The 18600-nt window shown below is 35.9% G+C and overlaps 1 protein-coding gene across 1 annotated transcript in view; it reads left to right on the forward strand.

Annotated features, from left to right (window-relative positions):
• Positions 1–14369, forward strand: part of PAWR (pro-apoptotic WT1 regulator) — a 107643-nt gene extending 93274 nt beyond the window's left edge. Inside the window, exons 4-6 of the mRNA XM_012442035.2 lie at positions 1835–1982; positions 4032–4136; positions 9246–14369. Of these exons, the coding sequence (XP_012297458.1) occupies positions 1835–1982; positions 4032–4136; positions 9246–9332 (340 nt within the window). The 3' untranslated portion in view covers positions 9333–14369. The remainder of the gene's footprint in view (positions 1–1834; positions 1983–4031; positions 4137–9245) is intronic.
• Positions 14370–18600: the final 4231 nt, after the last annotated feature.

The following is an 18600-nucleotide window of genomic DNA, read 5'->3' on the forward strand; positions in this document are numbered from 1 at the left end:
CCCCAATGAACCCTACCTCCTGATGTTTACACCTTGTATAATCCTCTTATATGTTATACCAGGTTGATACGTGTGAACAATAGAATAAGGTCAGTGTGATAGTGTATCACTTTTTAGGTTCTGTTATGACAAGACACTGCAGTTTCTGTCTCAGTTGCTCTGTCACTTTGTCTCTGGAAGCCAGCTGCCATGTAATGAACTGGCCAACAGAGAGGCCAACATAGTGAGGAACTGAGGCCCTTGTTATCGCTCATGTGAGTGAGCTTAGAAGCAGATTCTCCAGCCCAGTTAAGCCTTCCAGTGAATGAAGCCTCAACCAATATCTTGATTAAAAGCTCAGGAGAAGCCTTGAATCATCACCCACCTAAGCTGCTTCTGTGTTTCCTGACCAACAGAAACTTTGATAGGTGGCTCACACCTGTAATTCCAATTTCAGCACTTTGGGAGGCCAAGGTGGGCGGATCACGAGGTTGAGAGATCAACACCATTCTGGCCAACATGGTGAAACCCCATCTCTACTAAAAATACAAAAATTAGTTGGGTGTGGTGATGCGCGTCTGTAGTTCCCAGGCTACTTGGGAGGTTGAGGCAGAGAATTGCTTGAACCCGGGAGGCGGAGGTTGCAGTGAACTGAGATCACACCATTGCACTCCAGCCTGGGTGACAGTAAGACTCCGTCTCAAAAAAAAAAAAAAAATGTGTGTAAGTTTGGGGGTAATTTTTAATGGAGTAATAATACAGCAAACTCATTTGTTACATTAAAAACTTGAAATACTGACGTGCTGTTAGTTCAGAGGATATGAATTGGTGTTCAAAGAATTGCTGTTTTACTTAGAACTTTTGATTCAATTAGAATTATGGCACGACATGATCAGTGTGGTAGCAGTTTTCTGTATTAATTGCCTGTATGCATACCTATAGTGGAGAATTTGCCACTTTATGTAATTCTTTTCTTTTTTTCTATTTGTAATGTTATGGGTCTGAATCTAATAAAACATTTGGACTTGTGTTTTGTATGACCTTTTAAACTTTTATTTTTCCAGCAGTTCATTTTTATTTTACTTTATAAAAGTATTGGTCCATGAAAGATTGGCATTTTGAAAAAGGAAAGAGGTTTTTCAACACAGATAGTCTGGGAGATCTAGGCCAGGCACAGATGCTCACACCTGTAATCATAGCACTTTGGGAGGCTGAGGTGAGTGGATTGCTTAAGCCCAGGAGTTTGAGTCCAGCCTGGACAACATGGTGAAACCCTGTCCCTGAAAAAAATACAAAATAATTCACCAGGTGTGATGACCACATGCCTGTAGTCCCCGCTACTCAGGAGGCTGAGATGGGAGGATTGTTGGAGCCCAAGAAGTCGAGGCTGCAGTAAGCCATGATTGTACCACTGCATTCCAGTCTGGGTGGCAAGAGTGAGACCCCATCTCAAAATAATAATAATAATCTGGGAGATCTATCCTGTCATAGTTCTCATAGTATCCGTCACTGACCTTATTTTAATGATCATCTTGCTTTATTATTATATTCTCTCTTAACTGAAAGCTCTATGAAAGGCAGAGTCCATGTGTGTGTTTGCTGTTACATATTCAGTATCCAGAACAGTGCATTACTTAGCAGCTACTCAGTAGATCTTGGCTAAAAGAATTAATGTTACTTTTACATTTTTTCATTGTGTTGGAATAATGATTAACTTCTACAGTTACAAATAAGTTGCTCTTATAACCATATGTCCTTGGGGAATGTTAATTTTTTTAAGTTGAATAGAAAATATTCTTGACATTTTTCTTGTTGAATACTAAGGGATTTTTATAAAATGTTTATATTTCCACAGCACAACCAGTGTCTCTGAAGAAGAAGTCTCAAGTAGATATCCTCGAACAGATAGAAGTGGGTTCCCTAGGTATAACAGGGATGCAAATGTTTCAGGTAATCTGGTTTCAAGTAGCACATTGGAAAAGAAAATTGAAGATCTTGAAAAGGTATGGATTATAAGTTTTTTAAGAGTGATGAAATTAATATACCATTAGAATTCTTTTTTTTAGTTTCATAGCAACTGAGTGGGAAAAGAAATAATATTCTTTAATATTTAATATGTGCACTTCTATTCTGCAAGTGTTACCTTTAATGTATTACAGTCCTTGTTTTTGAAGTGGTTAGAAGTCTGAGCTGGCAATATATACTACTGTGTATTTATTATATTGTCTGAACAGATTTTCATTTGTAACTTTACAAATTATAGGAGTAAATCTGAGTTAGGTCCATCTTTGCTATTTGAAAAAATTTTGTATAAGAATATGCTTGTTTAAAAGTGTCTCAGTACAATTCAGATGACTATTGGCATAAATTTATTAAGCATAGGGTCTCAGGTTTGTGCCATAGACATTCAACCCTTAAAAATAGTAATGGTGTTGACTTCTTTTGTAATTATTGAAAATGTGTTTTGTTTTACTTAAGATTATTCTCTATAAAAGATCTAATTTATATGTTATATAAAGAAACAATTTTTCAAACTTGTTTCTATTTTATAACATTTCTGATTATTTTGAGGTCACATTTCTAAGCTTTAGCAGTAGTTTCTTTTCAGAATTATTATTTCATTTGTTTTTATTTATTTATTTTTGAGACAGAGTTTCACTCTCATTGCCCAGGCTGGAGTGCAATGGCGCAGTCTCGGCTCACTACAACCTCCAACTCTCAGGTTCAAGCGATTCTTCTGCCCCAGCTTCCCAAGTAACTGGGATTACAGGCATGCGCCACCAAGCCTGGCTAATTTTCTTCGTATTTTTATTAGAGACGAGGTTTCACTATGTTGATCAGGCTGGTCTTGAATTCCTAACCTCAGGTGATCCACCTGCCTCGGCCTCCCAAAGTGCTGGGATTACAGGCATGAGCCACTGTTGCCAGCCTATTATTTCATTAATTTTAAATTAAAAGCTTTAGACAATATGTAATCTAATAGTTTTGAAGGGAGTTACCCAGAAAGGTTTCTTGAGTTCCACAAGAGTTTGGATTGAGTTGCTAATAGTTGGCAGCTGCTAAGGGATAGGGATGGTTGGTTGCTCTCTGGGAAGTTTAGTAGGAAAGAAGCCAAGTTCTGGGCAAGGCCTTTTTGGCTCTGCTTCCCTTTTGCCCCCAAGGTGGCTCACCAAGTCTGATGCTCTGGATTCTAAATAAGGTTTCTTTGAAAAAGGTGTTGCATTGTTTAAAGAAAAAAAAAAAAAATTAAAAATCAGTAATCTATTTTAGTTTCTTCTTTTAATCCATTATTAGTTAACTGGCAGAGCCAGAGGTAAAATTGAGGACCATTGTTTTTCTGTTTAGAGTTTCTGTTGGGCCCTCTCCTTTTCTTAAACTTTGTACTTTAAAAAAAAATTAACTTTGAATTATTTCAAAGAAGATACCCATTAAGAAATTAGGTAGTTCATAACTTACAGTGGTGATAAGCTAAAGAAGTTAAATCATAGGCTGGGAACAGTGGTTCACGCCTGTAATCATTACTTTGGGAGGCCGAGGTGGGCAGATCACTTGAGGTCAGCAGTTAAAGACCAGCCTGACCAACATGGCAAAACCCCATCTCTACTAAAAATAGAAAAATTACCCAGGCATGGTGACACGTACCTCTAATCGCAGCTACTCGGGAGGCTGAGGCAGGAGAATGGCTTGAACCCAGGAGGTGGAGGTTGCAGTTAGCCAAGATCACGCCATTGCACTCCAGCCTCAGCGACCAGAGGGAGACACTGTCTCAAAAAAAAAGGGGGTTAAATCATTGAGTCTATTATATTAGGTTTGTTAAAGACTTATATGAACATAGGTTTACTCAGGAGCATCCTAACAGCTCCTATATTCCCCTCATTCTCCGATTCCTTTTGTGGTGGGATCTTTGTTCCTTCACCAAATATCTTAAGGAATTCATTGGAAATCTTAATGCGTGTAATACATTTTACCGAACTTGGCAGATGTATGCCATTTAGGAAGATTATAAATGACCAGTTACTTCTTAATTACTGTTTTGTAATTGTATCTACCAGGAAGTAGTAAGAGAAAGACAAGAAAATCTAAGACTTGTGAGACTGATGCAAGATAAAGAGGAAATGATTGGAAAACTCAAAGAAGAAATTGATTTATTAAATAGAGTGAGTATTTTACCATATTTCAGATTTGGAGAATTTTTTTGGCAATTGGATGAAAATATATAAATATGAAGAAATTGTTAATTGCATTATTTACTTTGTGCTTTTGTTAGTGAAATACTAATTTGTAGTAATAAGAACTATTATTTTCTTCCATAAACTGATTTCCTTTAGGCAGTTATCAGTTTAGTTCACTTAATTTTATTCTTTTGGGGATAGATTGGTTTATGGATTTGTTCTATGTTTTGTTAAAGTCTGGAGGTGACAGGCACTTGATCCCCATATGTAAGGGCACTGGCACAGAATTGCCTCAGGAAATAACTAAAATTGGCCAGGCACTAACAGCTCATGCCTATAATCCCAGCACTTTGGGAGGCTGCGGAGGGCGGATCACCTGAGTTCAGGAGTTTGAGACCAGCCTGGCCAACATAGCAAAACCCTGTCTCTACTAAAAATACAAAAAAAAATTAACCAGGTGTGGTGGCAGGCGCCTGTAATCCCAGCTATTCCGGAGGCTGAGTCAGGAGAATGGCTTGATCCCAGGAGGCAGAGGTTGTAGTGAGATGAGATCACACCACTGCACTTCAGCCTTGGGCAACAAGAGCACGACTCCGTCGGGAAAAAAAAGAAAAGAAAAAAGAAAGAAATAACGAAAATTGGTACTTTTATTATTATTATTATTATTATTATTATTTTATTTTATTTTTATTTATTTTATTATTTTATTTTTATATTTATATTTTATATTTATAAATATAAAAATATTTTATTTTATTATTTTTATTATTATATTATTTTATTATTCTATTATTATTATTATTATTTTGGGATGGAGTCTCACTCTGTTGCCCAGGCTGGACTGCTGTGGCGTGTGATCCCGGCTCACTGCAACCTCCGCCTCCCAGGTTCAAGTGATTCTCCTGCATCAGCCTCCTGAGTAGCTAGGACTATAGGCACATGCCACTACGCCCAGCTAATTTTTGTATTTTTAGAAAAGACAGAATTTCACCATGTTGGCCAGGCTGGTCTCAAACTCCTGACCTCAGATGATCCACCTGCCTCGATCTCCCAGAGTGCTAGGATTACAAGCATGAGCCAGCATGCCTGTTTCTAAAATTGATACTTTATCACTATAAGAAATTCTGGATGTCTGTGTATTTTCACCACTTTTTTTCTCCAGTTATACTTAATGCATCCCCAACTTTAGGTTTAGCCTAAGCTCTATATTCTTTGTAGCTAGCTCCCTTTTTTGTTTTCAGCCCCAGAATTTATTTGCTGCTTAAGAAGCAGTTATAATTGCTTATTAGGTAACAATGATGAGAAAAGACTCCATAATTTTGCCTTTTAGAAGGCTTTTAGCTAAGATGGAGTAAAGAATAAGTCTGCTCAGGGAAAACTAGCAAATCTCCTATCCAAATTTCTACCACAGTGTATAAGCATTCCCTTTTCTCCACAGCCTCACCAGCATCTGTTGTTTTTTAACTTTTTAATAATTACAATAATCTCAACTCCAACTATGAAAGAAGAAAAAATAGAGAAGCTTCATTATATGCAGACTTGTCCTAATAAAGCTCTGAGGCATTAACTATAGATTGTAGATGAGGACAGTGGAACTCAGAATTTAACTTGCTCAAAGTCATTTAGAGTAATCAGCTGAGCCAGTATTTGACTTCAGGTATTTTAAGTCTTTCCACTTTTTATGGACTGCTTTTCATCTTAGGTTCCAACACAAGTACTCCTCTATTGATCCTAGAATTTGATCTAAGAAATTCTGCAAATTTAAAAAAATTTCACCTTGTATTTTAGATACAGGGGATACCTCTGCAGATATGTTACATGAAGTATTTTGTGATTATGAGGTTTGGAATACAGATCCCATTACCCTGGTAGTGAGCATAATACCTGACAGGTAGCTTTTTTAAACCCATGCCACCTTCCTCTACCCTTTAGTAGTCCACAGTGTCTGTTGTTCCCATATTTATATCCATGTGTGCTCAATGCTTAGCTCTATAAGTGAGAAGATGCAGTATTTGGTTTTCTGATTTTGAGTTAATTTGCTTAGGATTCTGGCCTCTATCTCCATCTGTGTTGCTGCAGAGGACATGATTTCATTCTTTTTTGTGGCTTTATAGTATGCCACAGTATATATGTACCACATTTTCTTTATTCAATCTACCGTTGATGGACACCTGGGTTGATTCCATGTCCTTGCTATTGTGAATGGTGTAGCATTGAACATACACATGCATATGTCTTTGATAGAATCGTTTCTTTTGTGTATATGGCAGTAATGGGATTGCTGGGTCTTGGTAGCTCTGTTTTAAGTTCTTTGAGAAATCTTCAAACTGCTTGTTACAGTGGCTGGACTAATTTACATTCCCACCACAGTGTATAAGCATTCCCTTTTCTCCACAGCCTCACCAGCATCTGTTGCTTTTTTTAACTTTTTAATAATAGCCATTTTTGACTGGCTAATCAAGTAGACACTTCACGTTAACCATCACAACTGGTGTGAGCTGTATCTCATTGTGGTTTTGACTTGCACTTCTCTGATTAGTGATACTGTGTATTTTTTCATGTTTCTTGGCCACTTATATGCCTTTTTTTTGGTTAGTTTTGTTTGTTTGTTTTTACATTGGTAAATATTCTACTTTATTTTCGGTTTAGTTACTTTTCCTGGAACACTGGTCGAATTTTTTTTTAATTAATTAATTAATTTATTATTATTTTTTATTGCATTTTAGGTTTTGGGGTACATGTAAAGAACATGCAAGATTGTTGCATATTCAATGTGGCAGTGTGATTTGCTGCCTTCCTCCCCATCACCTATATCTGGCATTTCTCCCCATGCTCTCTCCCCCCAACTCCCCACCCCACACTGTCCCTCCCCTATTTCCCCCTGACAGACCCCAGTGTGTGATGCTCCCCTCCCTGTGTCCATGTGTTCTCATTGTTCAACACCCACCTATGAGTGAGAACATGCGGTGTTTGATTTTCTGTTCTTGTCAGTTTGCTGAGAATGATGGTTTCCAGGTTCATCCATGTCCCTACAAAGGACACAAACTCATCGTTTTTGATGGCTGCATAGTATTCCATGGTGTATATGTGCCACATTTTCCCTGTCCAGTCTATCATCAATGGGCTTTGTTTGTTTTTGTTTTTTTGAGATGGAGTCTCGTTCTGTCACCCAGGCTGGAGTACAGTGGTGCAATCTCAGCTCACTGCGACCTCTGCCTCCTGAGTTTAAGTGATCCTCCTGCCTCAGCCCCCCATGTAGCTGGAATTACAAGCGTGTGCTACCATGCCCATCTAATTTTTGTATTTTCAGTAGAGATGGGATTTCACCATGTTGGCCAGGCTGGTCTTGAACTTCTGACCTCAAGTGATCTGCTTGACTCAGCTTCCCAAAGTGCTGAGATTACAGGCATGAGCCACTATGATTGGCCATATTTCTTCTTTTGAGAAGTGTCTGTTTATGTCCTTTGCCCATTTTTTAATAGGATTGTGTCGTCTTTCCTTGTTGGTTTAAGTTCCCTATTGATTCTGGATATTAGGCCTTTGTTGGATGCATAGTTTGTGAATATTTTCTCCCATTCTATAGGTTATCTGTTTCTGCAATTTTTTTTTTTTTGAGACGGAGTCTCACTCTGTTGCCCAGGCTGGAATGCAGTGAGTGGTGTGATCTCGGCTCCCTGCATCCTCCACCTGCTGGGTTCAGGCAGTTCTCCTGCCACAGCCTCCCGAGTAGCTGATATTACAGGCATGAGCCACCATGCCCAGCTAAGTTTTGTACTTTTAGTAGAGACAAGGTTTCACCATGTTGGCCAGGCTGATCTTGAACTCCTGGCCTCAAGAGATCTGCCTGCCCTGGCCTCCCCAAGTGCTGGGATTACAGGCATGAGCCACCACTCCTGGCCTGTTTCTCCAAATATTTTTGATGTCCTTGTTGGCTTTGCACTGTCTTAGGCACTGTAGTCCTTAATAAGAATAATAAAACCCCTGCCCTTATAGAGTTTATAATCTAATAATGGTACATGAATGTGTTTTATCATTTAATTCTGAATTTTAGGTAGATTTCAATTGTAGTAATTTTAGAAATCCCGTATTTTTAATTGTTTTAACAAATGTTTTCCAACATTATTCATTTAGTTTGTGAATAAATGCAAATTCTGATTTTGCAAATTTTAAAATCATTTACCTAATTATCCAAAGGCAATATACTGAATGTATTAGAATGCTGTTACAGCAGTGATTCAAATTGGTGACATCAAGCTTTATTATTTTAAACTGCAAGGATAAATCTATAAATGTCTGCTTTTTTTTTAACAGTAAAGAGTCTGTCTTGAAATAGTGTTTCTTGTAACTGTAACTAGAGTGAATTGTTTTTAACCAGATGGTTGTGTATTTGGGACAAGGATTAATATAGGGGAAAAAGAGCTGGATCATCTGCTTTTTAAGCTGGAGAGTGAATACTTAATTTAGTGGCTTTGAATTATTTTTAGCTCTAAAACCTCTCCTTCAAAATGTCATAGAAAAAAGTCCAGCATATAAATTGAACCAGAGCAACTCAATATTTCTCCAGATACCCTTTCCGAGGCCTCAGTTTTGTCACCTCCCTAGTGTTATCCTCATCACACACCTTTAAAGATCAGACAAAGTGGTAGGAGTGCATCTAGAACTTTTACCTGCATCTGTTGATGCCTAATTTGACACAATGTTGCAACCTAGGGCTCAATACCACATATGGCTTGCATGTCTACGTTTTTTTTAGCCTCAATTTTAGGGAAGGGAAGTGGAGTTTGTTTAGCTAAAAACCTAACTTATTTATGATGATTGAAAATTGGAAGATTCACAGTTTTGAAATTCTGACTTCTGGCTTCTTTTGAAAAGCTGAAAGATCTTAAGAGTTGGCCTATAGACTTGTTGTAAGAATAAATATTCAAGTAATGGATGGTCGTTTTAGGTGGGACAAATTACATCTAAAGTTGTTTTCAGAGCTTGCCCTCATTTCAAAATTAATTGGTTGTATGAATTATTTTTGAATGTGTAGTGTTTTCATCTCCCTTAGAATATTTTTAAGTATTTTTAAAGTATGATTTTTTTTTCTTTAAGGACCTAGATGACATAGAAGATGAAAATGAACAACTAAAGCAGGAAAATAAAACTCTTTTGAAAGTTGTTGGTCAGCTGACAAGGTAGAAGATTCAAGACCCAATGTTGAAAAAATATTTTAAACTACTGAATGTTATGGTCAATGCTAGAACAATATCCTATGCTGCAATACATTAAAATAACTAAGCATGTATATTTATTTCTAGAAAACGGTTGTTTATTTTCAAAATACTTCTCTTTCATTATTGGTTTCAAAAAAGCATTAACCTTTTATCTCACAAATAAGTAATATCTTTCAGTTATTAAATGATAGGTAATGCCTTTTTGGTTTTGTGTGGTATTCAACTAATATATGGTTTGAAGTCACAGGCTTTTGAGTATTTTATCTTTGGTAGTACATTTTCTCCCTAAAGGAATATACATAGTTGTTGTTTACATGAGTTCAAATACTTTTGGGATGTTACTTAACAAATGCCTTATTACTGATGTGTGCAACCTTTTGTGTGTTTATGACTCACTCATAAAGGTTTTTGTCTACTGTCATTTGTTCTTTCCACATATTCTAAGCAATTTAGAATAATACAGTCATACTTTTGTATAAAGTAACCTTTTAAAAGCAAAGCTCTTATAAAGTCACTGTCATGTTCTAGTTGACTAAATATAAATTTAAGAGAATACTTGAATTGTGCTATAGTAAATAAAAATTTACTATTTTGTGTTTGAATATTGAAAAATTGAATCACTTTAACTCCTGAAAAACATACAATTGTAATTTTAATGTAAAATTTCTTATGTAGGTACTACCTTTTTTTATTTTTCCAAGGTTTGCTAGTGAACATAGGATATTTTAAAAGTTACTCTTCAGGCCTGGAAAGTGTACAAAGTCAGCGTAAAAGAAAATTCCATATTTTAATTATATTAGCATATGCATTAAAATCAAAACCAAAATGTTATTCATACTTAAAACATTTATACAAAACAGTATGTAAGCAGAAATAGTACTAACATACTTTGCCTAATTTCCAAGCTGAAGAATAACACTGTGACACAGTTTTTCCCTGTGAGAGAATATTCTCCTATTTCAAATTTAGAGGATTTTCTTCCTAACATTAAAATTTTTAAAACAGAATTACTTCTAAAGAATTATACAAACTTTATCTTCTATTAAATATTATTACTTGGAATTGTTTTATATTACATTTTCATGTTAAGAACCCCCTCCTCCCTTAAAGTACATGAACATTATGAAATTTTTGCCTGATGATTGAATTTCAAACAGCAGTACGATACCCTTTTATCTAGTTAATATATGAAAGTGGCTTGAATATAGTCACATCCAGTTTGGGTACTCTACTGACTTTTTCCTTCACTTGCCAAGCTCTTTTATTATTCACTTTTAGAAAAACAGAGTAGGTGAGACAGCTGGGGGGAAATGTGGAGTAAATGATAAATAGCAGATGTTGAATTCTAAAAGCCTCTACATTTACCTGGACTGGCTCTCTGCCTTCCCCAGTTCAGGAGTTTCGAGCTTGGCTGATCATCAGAATCACTTGAGAAACTTACAAAGAATTCCTTGGCTGTAGTTCCTATGTAGGTTTAGATTGAGACTCTGGACTCCAGAATTTTTAAAGGTTATCATCTGAGGTTTCTGATCATAGCCTAGTTTTGAAGCAGCTGCTGTTGTATCTTTATTTCGTTGAAAACTCTGGAATTGACATAATTTTATCTACCAACATTTCCCCCCTTTTAGTTTAATGATTAACCTGGTCTCCAGGGCCGTTTTCATATGTCCATGTATATATATATATTCACTGTTCACGAAAAAGTTTAATGTTAGATTACCTAATTTAATATAGTTGCAGAATTAATGCATAAGGACTTCCCTTCTTGGAGACTCTTGCCCAGCATGGGAACAGTGATCTGCTGCCCACATGACAGGGTGGTATGCCAGGCACAGTTTCTACCTTTGGTTGTACTCATCTTTAATTACCCTTAGTTATGTGGCATACATGTCCTTATTGCCATTGTATGGATGCCACTCATACATACTTTGGATCTTGTGAAAATGCTGTTAGTATTCAACCCTAAAATATATTAGTATATGGGTTTTTATTAAAATAATTACTTTGAATTTTCTAATTAATTCATAAAAACATTAAAAACATTTCACTTCACTTTAAAATGTTATATCAGTTTTTAATACTGTTTAAAAATTTTTTTTTTCTTTCAGTTTTTGGGGAACATTTCTAGTAGTGATTTTTTTGGCCTTTTTAACATAATGATACTGAGTATAAAGACAGGATCCTTACAACTTAGGCAAAGCATTTCACATGCAGTCTTTCTCCCATCTCTTTAAAATATGTATTTATTTTACATACAGATTTTTACACTGACTATTGAAAAATAAAGTAGGATCTGCTTCAGTTTCCCCTGAAAATTTATTAAAAGTGTTGAGATTGTTAGAAGGTAGTTTTTAAGTACATATGCACTACCCTAGACAACTTGCCTATTGTCAATAAAGTGATAGTATTTGTGAAGTTATTATTCCTATTCAGAAATACTATTTCTTAAATCTCCTGGGAACCTATGACAGAATAAAGCACATCCAAAGTTCTAATGTGTCTATAAGATCATTTTCAAAATAGTAAGTTGGTCATCTTTAAAATGAACATGACTTGCTTCCTCGATTTCTAAAATGCATTAATTGAAAATTGCTATAGTAATCTTTATTTCATCTTTCTAGAGTTGGTAATTTTATTATACAACAGTTACCATTAGATAAAGGGGGAAGGGCTTTTGGGTGTGTATTTCTAGGTACTAAGGGATTTACTAAATATAATAGATTAGCACTGTCACACTTGTTCAAGTAGTTTCAAACGTAGAAAATTAAGTATCAGAGGCAGGTATATGGAGCATGTAGTTTTCTTTTCTTCAATTTTAAAAATTTTAAATTGTGGTAGAAGCAATGTATTCTTAAGGTACAAAACCTACCTCAGTTATATATGGTTTATGTTTTCTGGATTAACCTGGATTTTATAATTAGAAATAAAAATGTAAGATTTTGAGTCCAATTAATAATTTGGTGAAAATAATACAAGTCAGTGTAATAGAAAAACGTTCATATTCAACACTGTAAGACAAAACAGCAGAGACCTTGAATTTGGTAATTGATCTCATATCCTAGATGGTATTCATATGTACAGTGATAGTTTTCTTTGGGTTTTTTTTTTTTTTTTTTTTTTTTTGAGACAGAGTTTCGTTCTTGTTGCCCAGGCTAGAGTGCAATGGCACGATCTCAGTTCACTCCAACCTCTGCCTCGCAGGTTCAAGCGATTCTCCTGCCTCAGCCTCCCAAGTTGCTGGGATTACAGGCATGCGCCACCACACCCGGCTAATTTTGTATTTTTAGCAGAGATGGGCTTTTACCATGTTGGTCAGGCTGGTCTCAAACTCCTGACCTCATGATCCACCCACCTCTGCCTCCCAAAGTGCTGGGATTATAGGTGTGAGCCACCTTGCTCAGTCTCTTTGGAGTTTTCTTTTTGCATGTGTATGTAGTTTTATGGTTCTGAGTTGGTGACCAGTAAGTTCCATGTAGTGCTGGCACTTAATTTAATAGCTATTCATGATTTTGTTAACTTGTTACAGGGTTCAGGCATATATTTTCAGCATAAGAAGCCAAACACACCAGATTGTCATTGGAGGGAAGATACTAAGTGAGAAAAACATTCAGGAATCAGAACTTTAACATGTTAAAAAGTTAGTGCTAGACATTGTTGTATTGGATCTGAAACTATCCTAATATGTAATCATAAAACTTGACTTTTGCATTGGAACTATGCTTTCATGAATAAGGCATATCCCAGGGGATTGTAATCCCAATTATAATCCCCAAGATTGTATTTGGTATCACTTATCTGAGAAGTAATGTGACACCTTTCTTTTGTTGTTAAGCTGAAAACATAATACTAATAGACAACTAACAGTTTGCTTATCAGGCACATCAACTAAGGCACCTCCCCACCATGCTAAGTTTCTCCTGGGTATATGGAAGTAGCTTGTGTCCCAGTTTAAAAACTTGAACTAATATTACCTAAGAAAACCTGAGCCCATATTGTTTTTACTTTACTTAGCTAGAATCTCATTGCATGTTAAAGTCATATCCTTATCCTCACTAACAATAATTATGTCTATGTAACAGGAATATTGTATGTAGGAGCTGTATTAAATACTGTTATAGGTATTACAGAATCTTTAAATAAATGGACTTGGACCAACCTTCCATCTAGTAGTGTACAATCTATATAGTGTATGTCAGTAACACAAAATGCAGTCTTATTTCGCATTAGCCTGTCTAATCTGACTAGTTCACTCAGAAGTACTTTTTTCTGTTAATTAGCCATTATTTTTAGATCTAGTTAATAGGTTCTATTTAATTTGCTACAATGTTTACTGAATGGTGGAGTGAAAGAACTGATGCATATTGGGAAATATGCCATTTTTTTAAAAAAGATAATGTTACATTGGGAAAAGAACACTTTTAAGGAATTTATAGCAGTGATGAATTAATTGTATATCAGATACACCAAACTGTTGATGGTATTTAAATGTGACTTCAAGGTAGTATTTCTGTATATATTATTGATTACTGGTTTTAGACATTTAAGTCTGTTCTGATCTACAGTTCACATATAGACAGTTGCTCTGGTAATAATAGAATGTTAGTGATGATCACTTGATGGATGTTGATTAAGTGCCTGTGTTTTGTTTTGTTTCCTCCTCTGGATAACAAATAGGTGTATGCTACTTCTTTGGTGAACTTGTTTCTTGAAAGATTTGGCTATGCTATTCAGGGTTTTTATTCATATGTTTTTCTTCATAGCAGGCCACTGCTACCATATTAAAGCAAAATTTAACTTTTGTTGAATCAGCTAATTCAGGTAATCCAAATATTTGTGGAAAAACATCTGGATAATTTATTAAACATATTGGTATTGTGTAGTCAGTTTTGATCATTCCCATTGCATAGGTGTTTATTGTGGAATAGTCAACTTAATATAGATTCACTTTTAATTTGCATGTGTAAATTAATACTCAATAAAATGTTTTTCATTTATTTTTCAACAGTGGTTATTTTTTTCTTCCTATACCATCAATAAAATCCTGACCATGAGTTGGACTTTTGAAGTTAAAGGATAATGCTAGTAATCTATTTAGCTGTTACAGAAACCATATGCAGTACTTCTTATATCTTTATTTGAGGTGGACAATGATTTGAGAATCAAAACCATCATATTAAGATCTAAATACATTAGTGGTGGGCCTTCTTGAATACATGAGGAAGTGCACAAAAGTTCAGCCTGACTGAAAATTTTAATTGTGTTTTAAAACTACATGAATAATTTCTTAATTCAAAATCAGAACTATTATAAACTAAATCTGATGGTGTCCAAAGAACGTTAGGTCCTTCAAAGTTTGTAAAAGATAAGTAGGGGACTAAGAATATGAAAATTTAGACTTTTTACTAAGCGGGTTTACATAATGTGTCATATGTAGGCACAAGCTAATCGGTTTTCTCTTCTGCTAGAACTCTAAATCTACTCAGTAAAATCTTAGAAGTCTAACAAGTGAATAAGCATCCTTAAATCGGTCTGTTTAGATAAATGTTTCAAGTCCTTATGTAAGAACATATTCTACTAGCAAGCCCGTAAATTTTTCCAAGATCTCGTAATCTTAAATAAAACTGGAACCTTGTATCTTAGACTTCATAAAACCCTATTTTTTTTCTTCTAGATTCACTTTGTGTTTCATGCACCCATGTGTGCACACAATTCTATTAGCAGCTGTAAACTACCCACATATTTTCTTAATCTCATTCTTCCAGTTTTTCTTCATCTCTAAAGGATGTTAACGTTTCATTCCTGGTCAGCTCTTGTAAAGAACTGTGTAATGTTGGACCTTCATATAAGAGATAGACTGGTTATAAGATCTTTTGCAGTCCATTCGTTTTATTCTGATGTCTAACTGGATAAGTTAAAAAGGAAACTAGCAAGCAAAACTTCCTTCTTAATCCTGGACCAAATGCATAATTTTACTCTCACTTTCAAAAATCTGTTGTGACTGAATCAAAATCCTTTTAAAGAAAGGAAAAAGCTCTTTTTGTGTCAGATAGTTGAACGACATGGAAACAATATGAGCCAGTTAAGAAAAATAGATTGAATATACTTTACACATATGAAAAACAGGGTAAGTTTTAACTGCTGTGTATGTTGTTCATGTTAAAATGTGCTCAGTTATTCACTATATATTGTTAATCCACATATCATCAATTGCTATCCCTGTTTAGAACTTGAAATACTATGGAACTTGAAATTTGCAATATTTACATTGTTAGAGGCTTCTATCCAAATAAATATCTGCATTCCTTTAAAATGTGAACTATTTGCTGTGATTAACCAAAGATAGATGACGTCATCAGTGAACATTTTAGCTTTATGGAAACAAATTATTAAGAAATGAATAGAAAGGTGTCTAATTTTTTCTTGTAGTGCAAAAGCCTAAAGCTATCAATGTCAAAGGTCTAAGAAATTCACATTTGAAAAATGTGTAAATCACATTTGGTAAGAATACATTCATCTGATAGTATTAAGAAAAGTTGGAAGGCTGGGTGCAGTAGCCCACACTTGTAATCCCAGCACTTTGGGAGGCTGAGGTGGGCAGATCACGAGGTCAGGAGTCTGAGACCAGCCTATCCAATACAGTAAAATCCTGTTTCTATTAAAGAATACAAAAATTTAGCTGGGCATGGTGCCATGCACCTGTAGTCCCAGCTCCTTGGGAGGCTGAGGCAGGAGAATCACTTGAACCTGGGAGGCAGAGGTTGCATTGAGCTGAGATGGCACCACTGCATTCCAGCCTGGGCAACAGAGTGAGACTCCATTTCAAAAAAAGAAAAAAGATTGAACATTTTATGTATGGATAGCTTAGGACAGTAAACATTAATTTTAAGTAAAATTATGTCAGTCTGTTTATATTAACTATTATTTAAATCAGTGAAAATTTTAATGAGATGAATAAATCTAATGGATGCCTTAGAAATGCTGATTAATGATTATAGGAAGTCTAAAAGTGCATCTTGTTTTTTGTAACCCATTTAAAATCAGTATACCTGGCTGGGTGCTGTGGCTCATGCCTGTAATACCAGCACTTTGGGAGGCCAAAGCAGGAAGATCACTTGAGCCTAGCAATTCAAGATCAAACTGGGTAACCTATCTGTACAAAAAAATAAAAAGTGAGCTGGGCAAGATGGCATGCACCTGTAGTCCCAGCTGCTTGGTAGGCTGCCCTCCAGCCTGGGTGACAGAGTGAGACCCTGCCTCAAAAATAAATAAAAATCAAAATAGTTTCAGTGAAGCATAACATCTTAGGTAACAACTTGAGCATAATTTTAACCATAACTTATTATAGCATAATAGCATTCATTAGTAATTCAGTAGCCATGTGTGCCAGGCTGTGTTAGGTGCTTTGTATATTGTTTAATTTTTAAAAACTTGTGGAGTGTACAGATTGGTAAGGTGACATTGTATCACAAAGCTAGTCTTTGACTGCAAAGTTTTGTGCTTTTAGGCTACAATATACTTTTATGACAATTATCGTCTTATTAAATGTTTGCCAGTGGTTCTTAAAGTGTGTTTCCGACACCAGTAGCATTGACTTCATTTAGAAACCTGTTAGAAATACAAATTCTTGTCTGGGCACAGTGGCTCATGCCTTTAATCCCAGCACTCTGGAAGGACGAGGTGGGTGTATCCCCTGAGGTCAGGAGTTGGAGACCAGCCTGACCAACATGGAGAAATCCTGTCTGTACTAAAAATACAAAATTAGCTGGACGTGGTGGCGCATGCCTGTAACGCCAGCTACTCGAGAGGTTGAGGCAGGAGAACCACTTGAACCTGGGAGTCAGAGGCTGCGGTGAGCCAAGATCGTGCCACTGCACTCCAGCCTGGACAAGAGCTAACCTCCATCTCAAAAGAGAAAATAAAAAAAAAAAATACTAATTATTTGGCCCCACCTGACACTTGAGTCACAAACTGTGGATGGGGCTCATGCTGTTTTAATAAGCCCTTCATATAATTTTGATGCAGGCTGAAGTTTTTGAACCACTGCAGTATGCATTTTTTTTCTTTTCTTTTCACCTTTTTTTTTTTTTTTTGAGCCAGAGTCTTGCTCTGTCGACAGGCTGGAGTGCAGTGGCGCGATCTTGGCTCACTGCAACCTCCTCCTGCCAGGTTCAAGTGATTCTCCTGCCTCAGCCTACTGAGTAGCTGGGACTACAGGTGTGTGCCACCACGCCCAGCTAATCGTTGTATTTTTATTAGAGACGGGGTTTCACCATGTTGGCCATGATGGTCTCAATCTCTTGACCTCTTGATTCGCCCGCCTCAGCCTCCCAAAGGGTTCGGATTACATGCATGAGCCACCACGCCTGACCACATTTCTATTTTTAAGCAAATATCTTGGTCTTTCTAGACATTGTAGAAATAACATAACATGAACTTGTATTTTTTTTTTAAGGCACCTGATCTTTGTTGCTTACATTGCAAAAGTTGTATCAGGAAAATTCTCATCATGGACATTGGTATCCTGACATAACCCCGTTAGTTTAGTATTCTCTCTGGAACTCAAATGGATTCTCAGGTACAAGAGACTGTGGAATGAAATCTTTGTTTTTCTGTGTTAAGGTTTATCTCTGTTATTACCTGAAGATTTTTGGTAATAATAATACACTTTAGTCAAATTTTAAGACTTGATTGGAACAAATAAACGTATGTTTCATCAGAGGTAGAATTTTGTTTTGTATGTATGGACACTGGGATGGTCCCCGAGGAATCTGAATCTTCAAAATGTACTTTCTGTGAGCTCAGAAAATGAATAGCACTTTTGAGCTAATTTATCAGTGGGGAGAAATCCATATAAAATTGAAAGACTCTATTTATTCATTCAGGATCAATATTCTTATATGTTAAACAGCTAAATAAGCTACATCTGTTTACCTTTTACAAACTTTAGAACAGTTTTATGTTTATACAATTATTGTAAAGATAGTACAGAGGGTTCTCATATGCCATCACACCAAGTTTCTCCTATTATTAACATTTTACATTAATACTGTGCATTTATCACAGTTAATGGACCAATATTGATGCAGAATTATTAAAACTCATACTTGATTCAGATTTCCTCAATTTTCCCCTAGTGTCCTTTTTGTTTTCCAGAGTCCTGTCCAGGATACCACATTATATTTGGTAGTTGTGTCTCTATAAACTCCTCTTGGATATGACAGTTTCTCAGATTT

This window comes from Aotus nancymaae, unplaced genomic scaffold (genome assembly GCF_030222135.1).
Source record: "Aotus nancymaae isolate 86718 unplaced genomic scaffold, 86718_ANA_hifiasm-v0.15.2.pri h1tg000016l, whole genome shotgun sequence".
Classification (NCBI taxonomy): Eukaryota; Metazoa; Chordata; class Mammalia; order Primates; family Aotidae; genus Aotus; species Aotus nancymaae.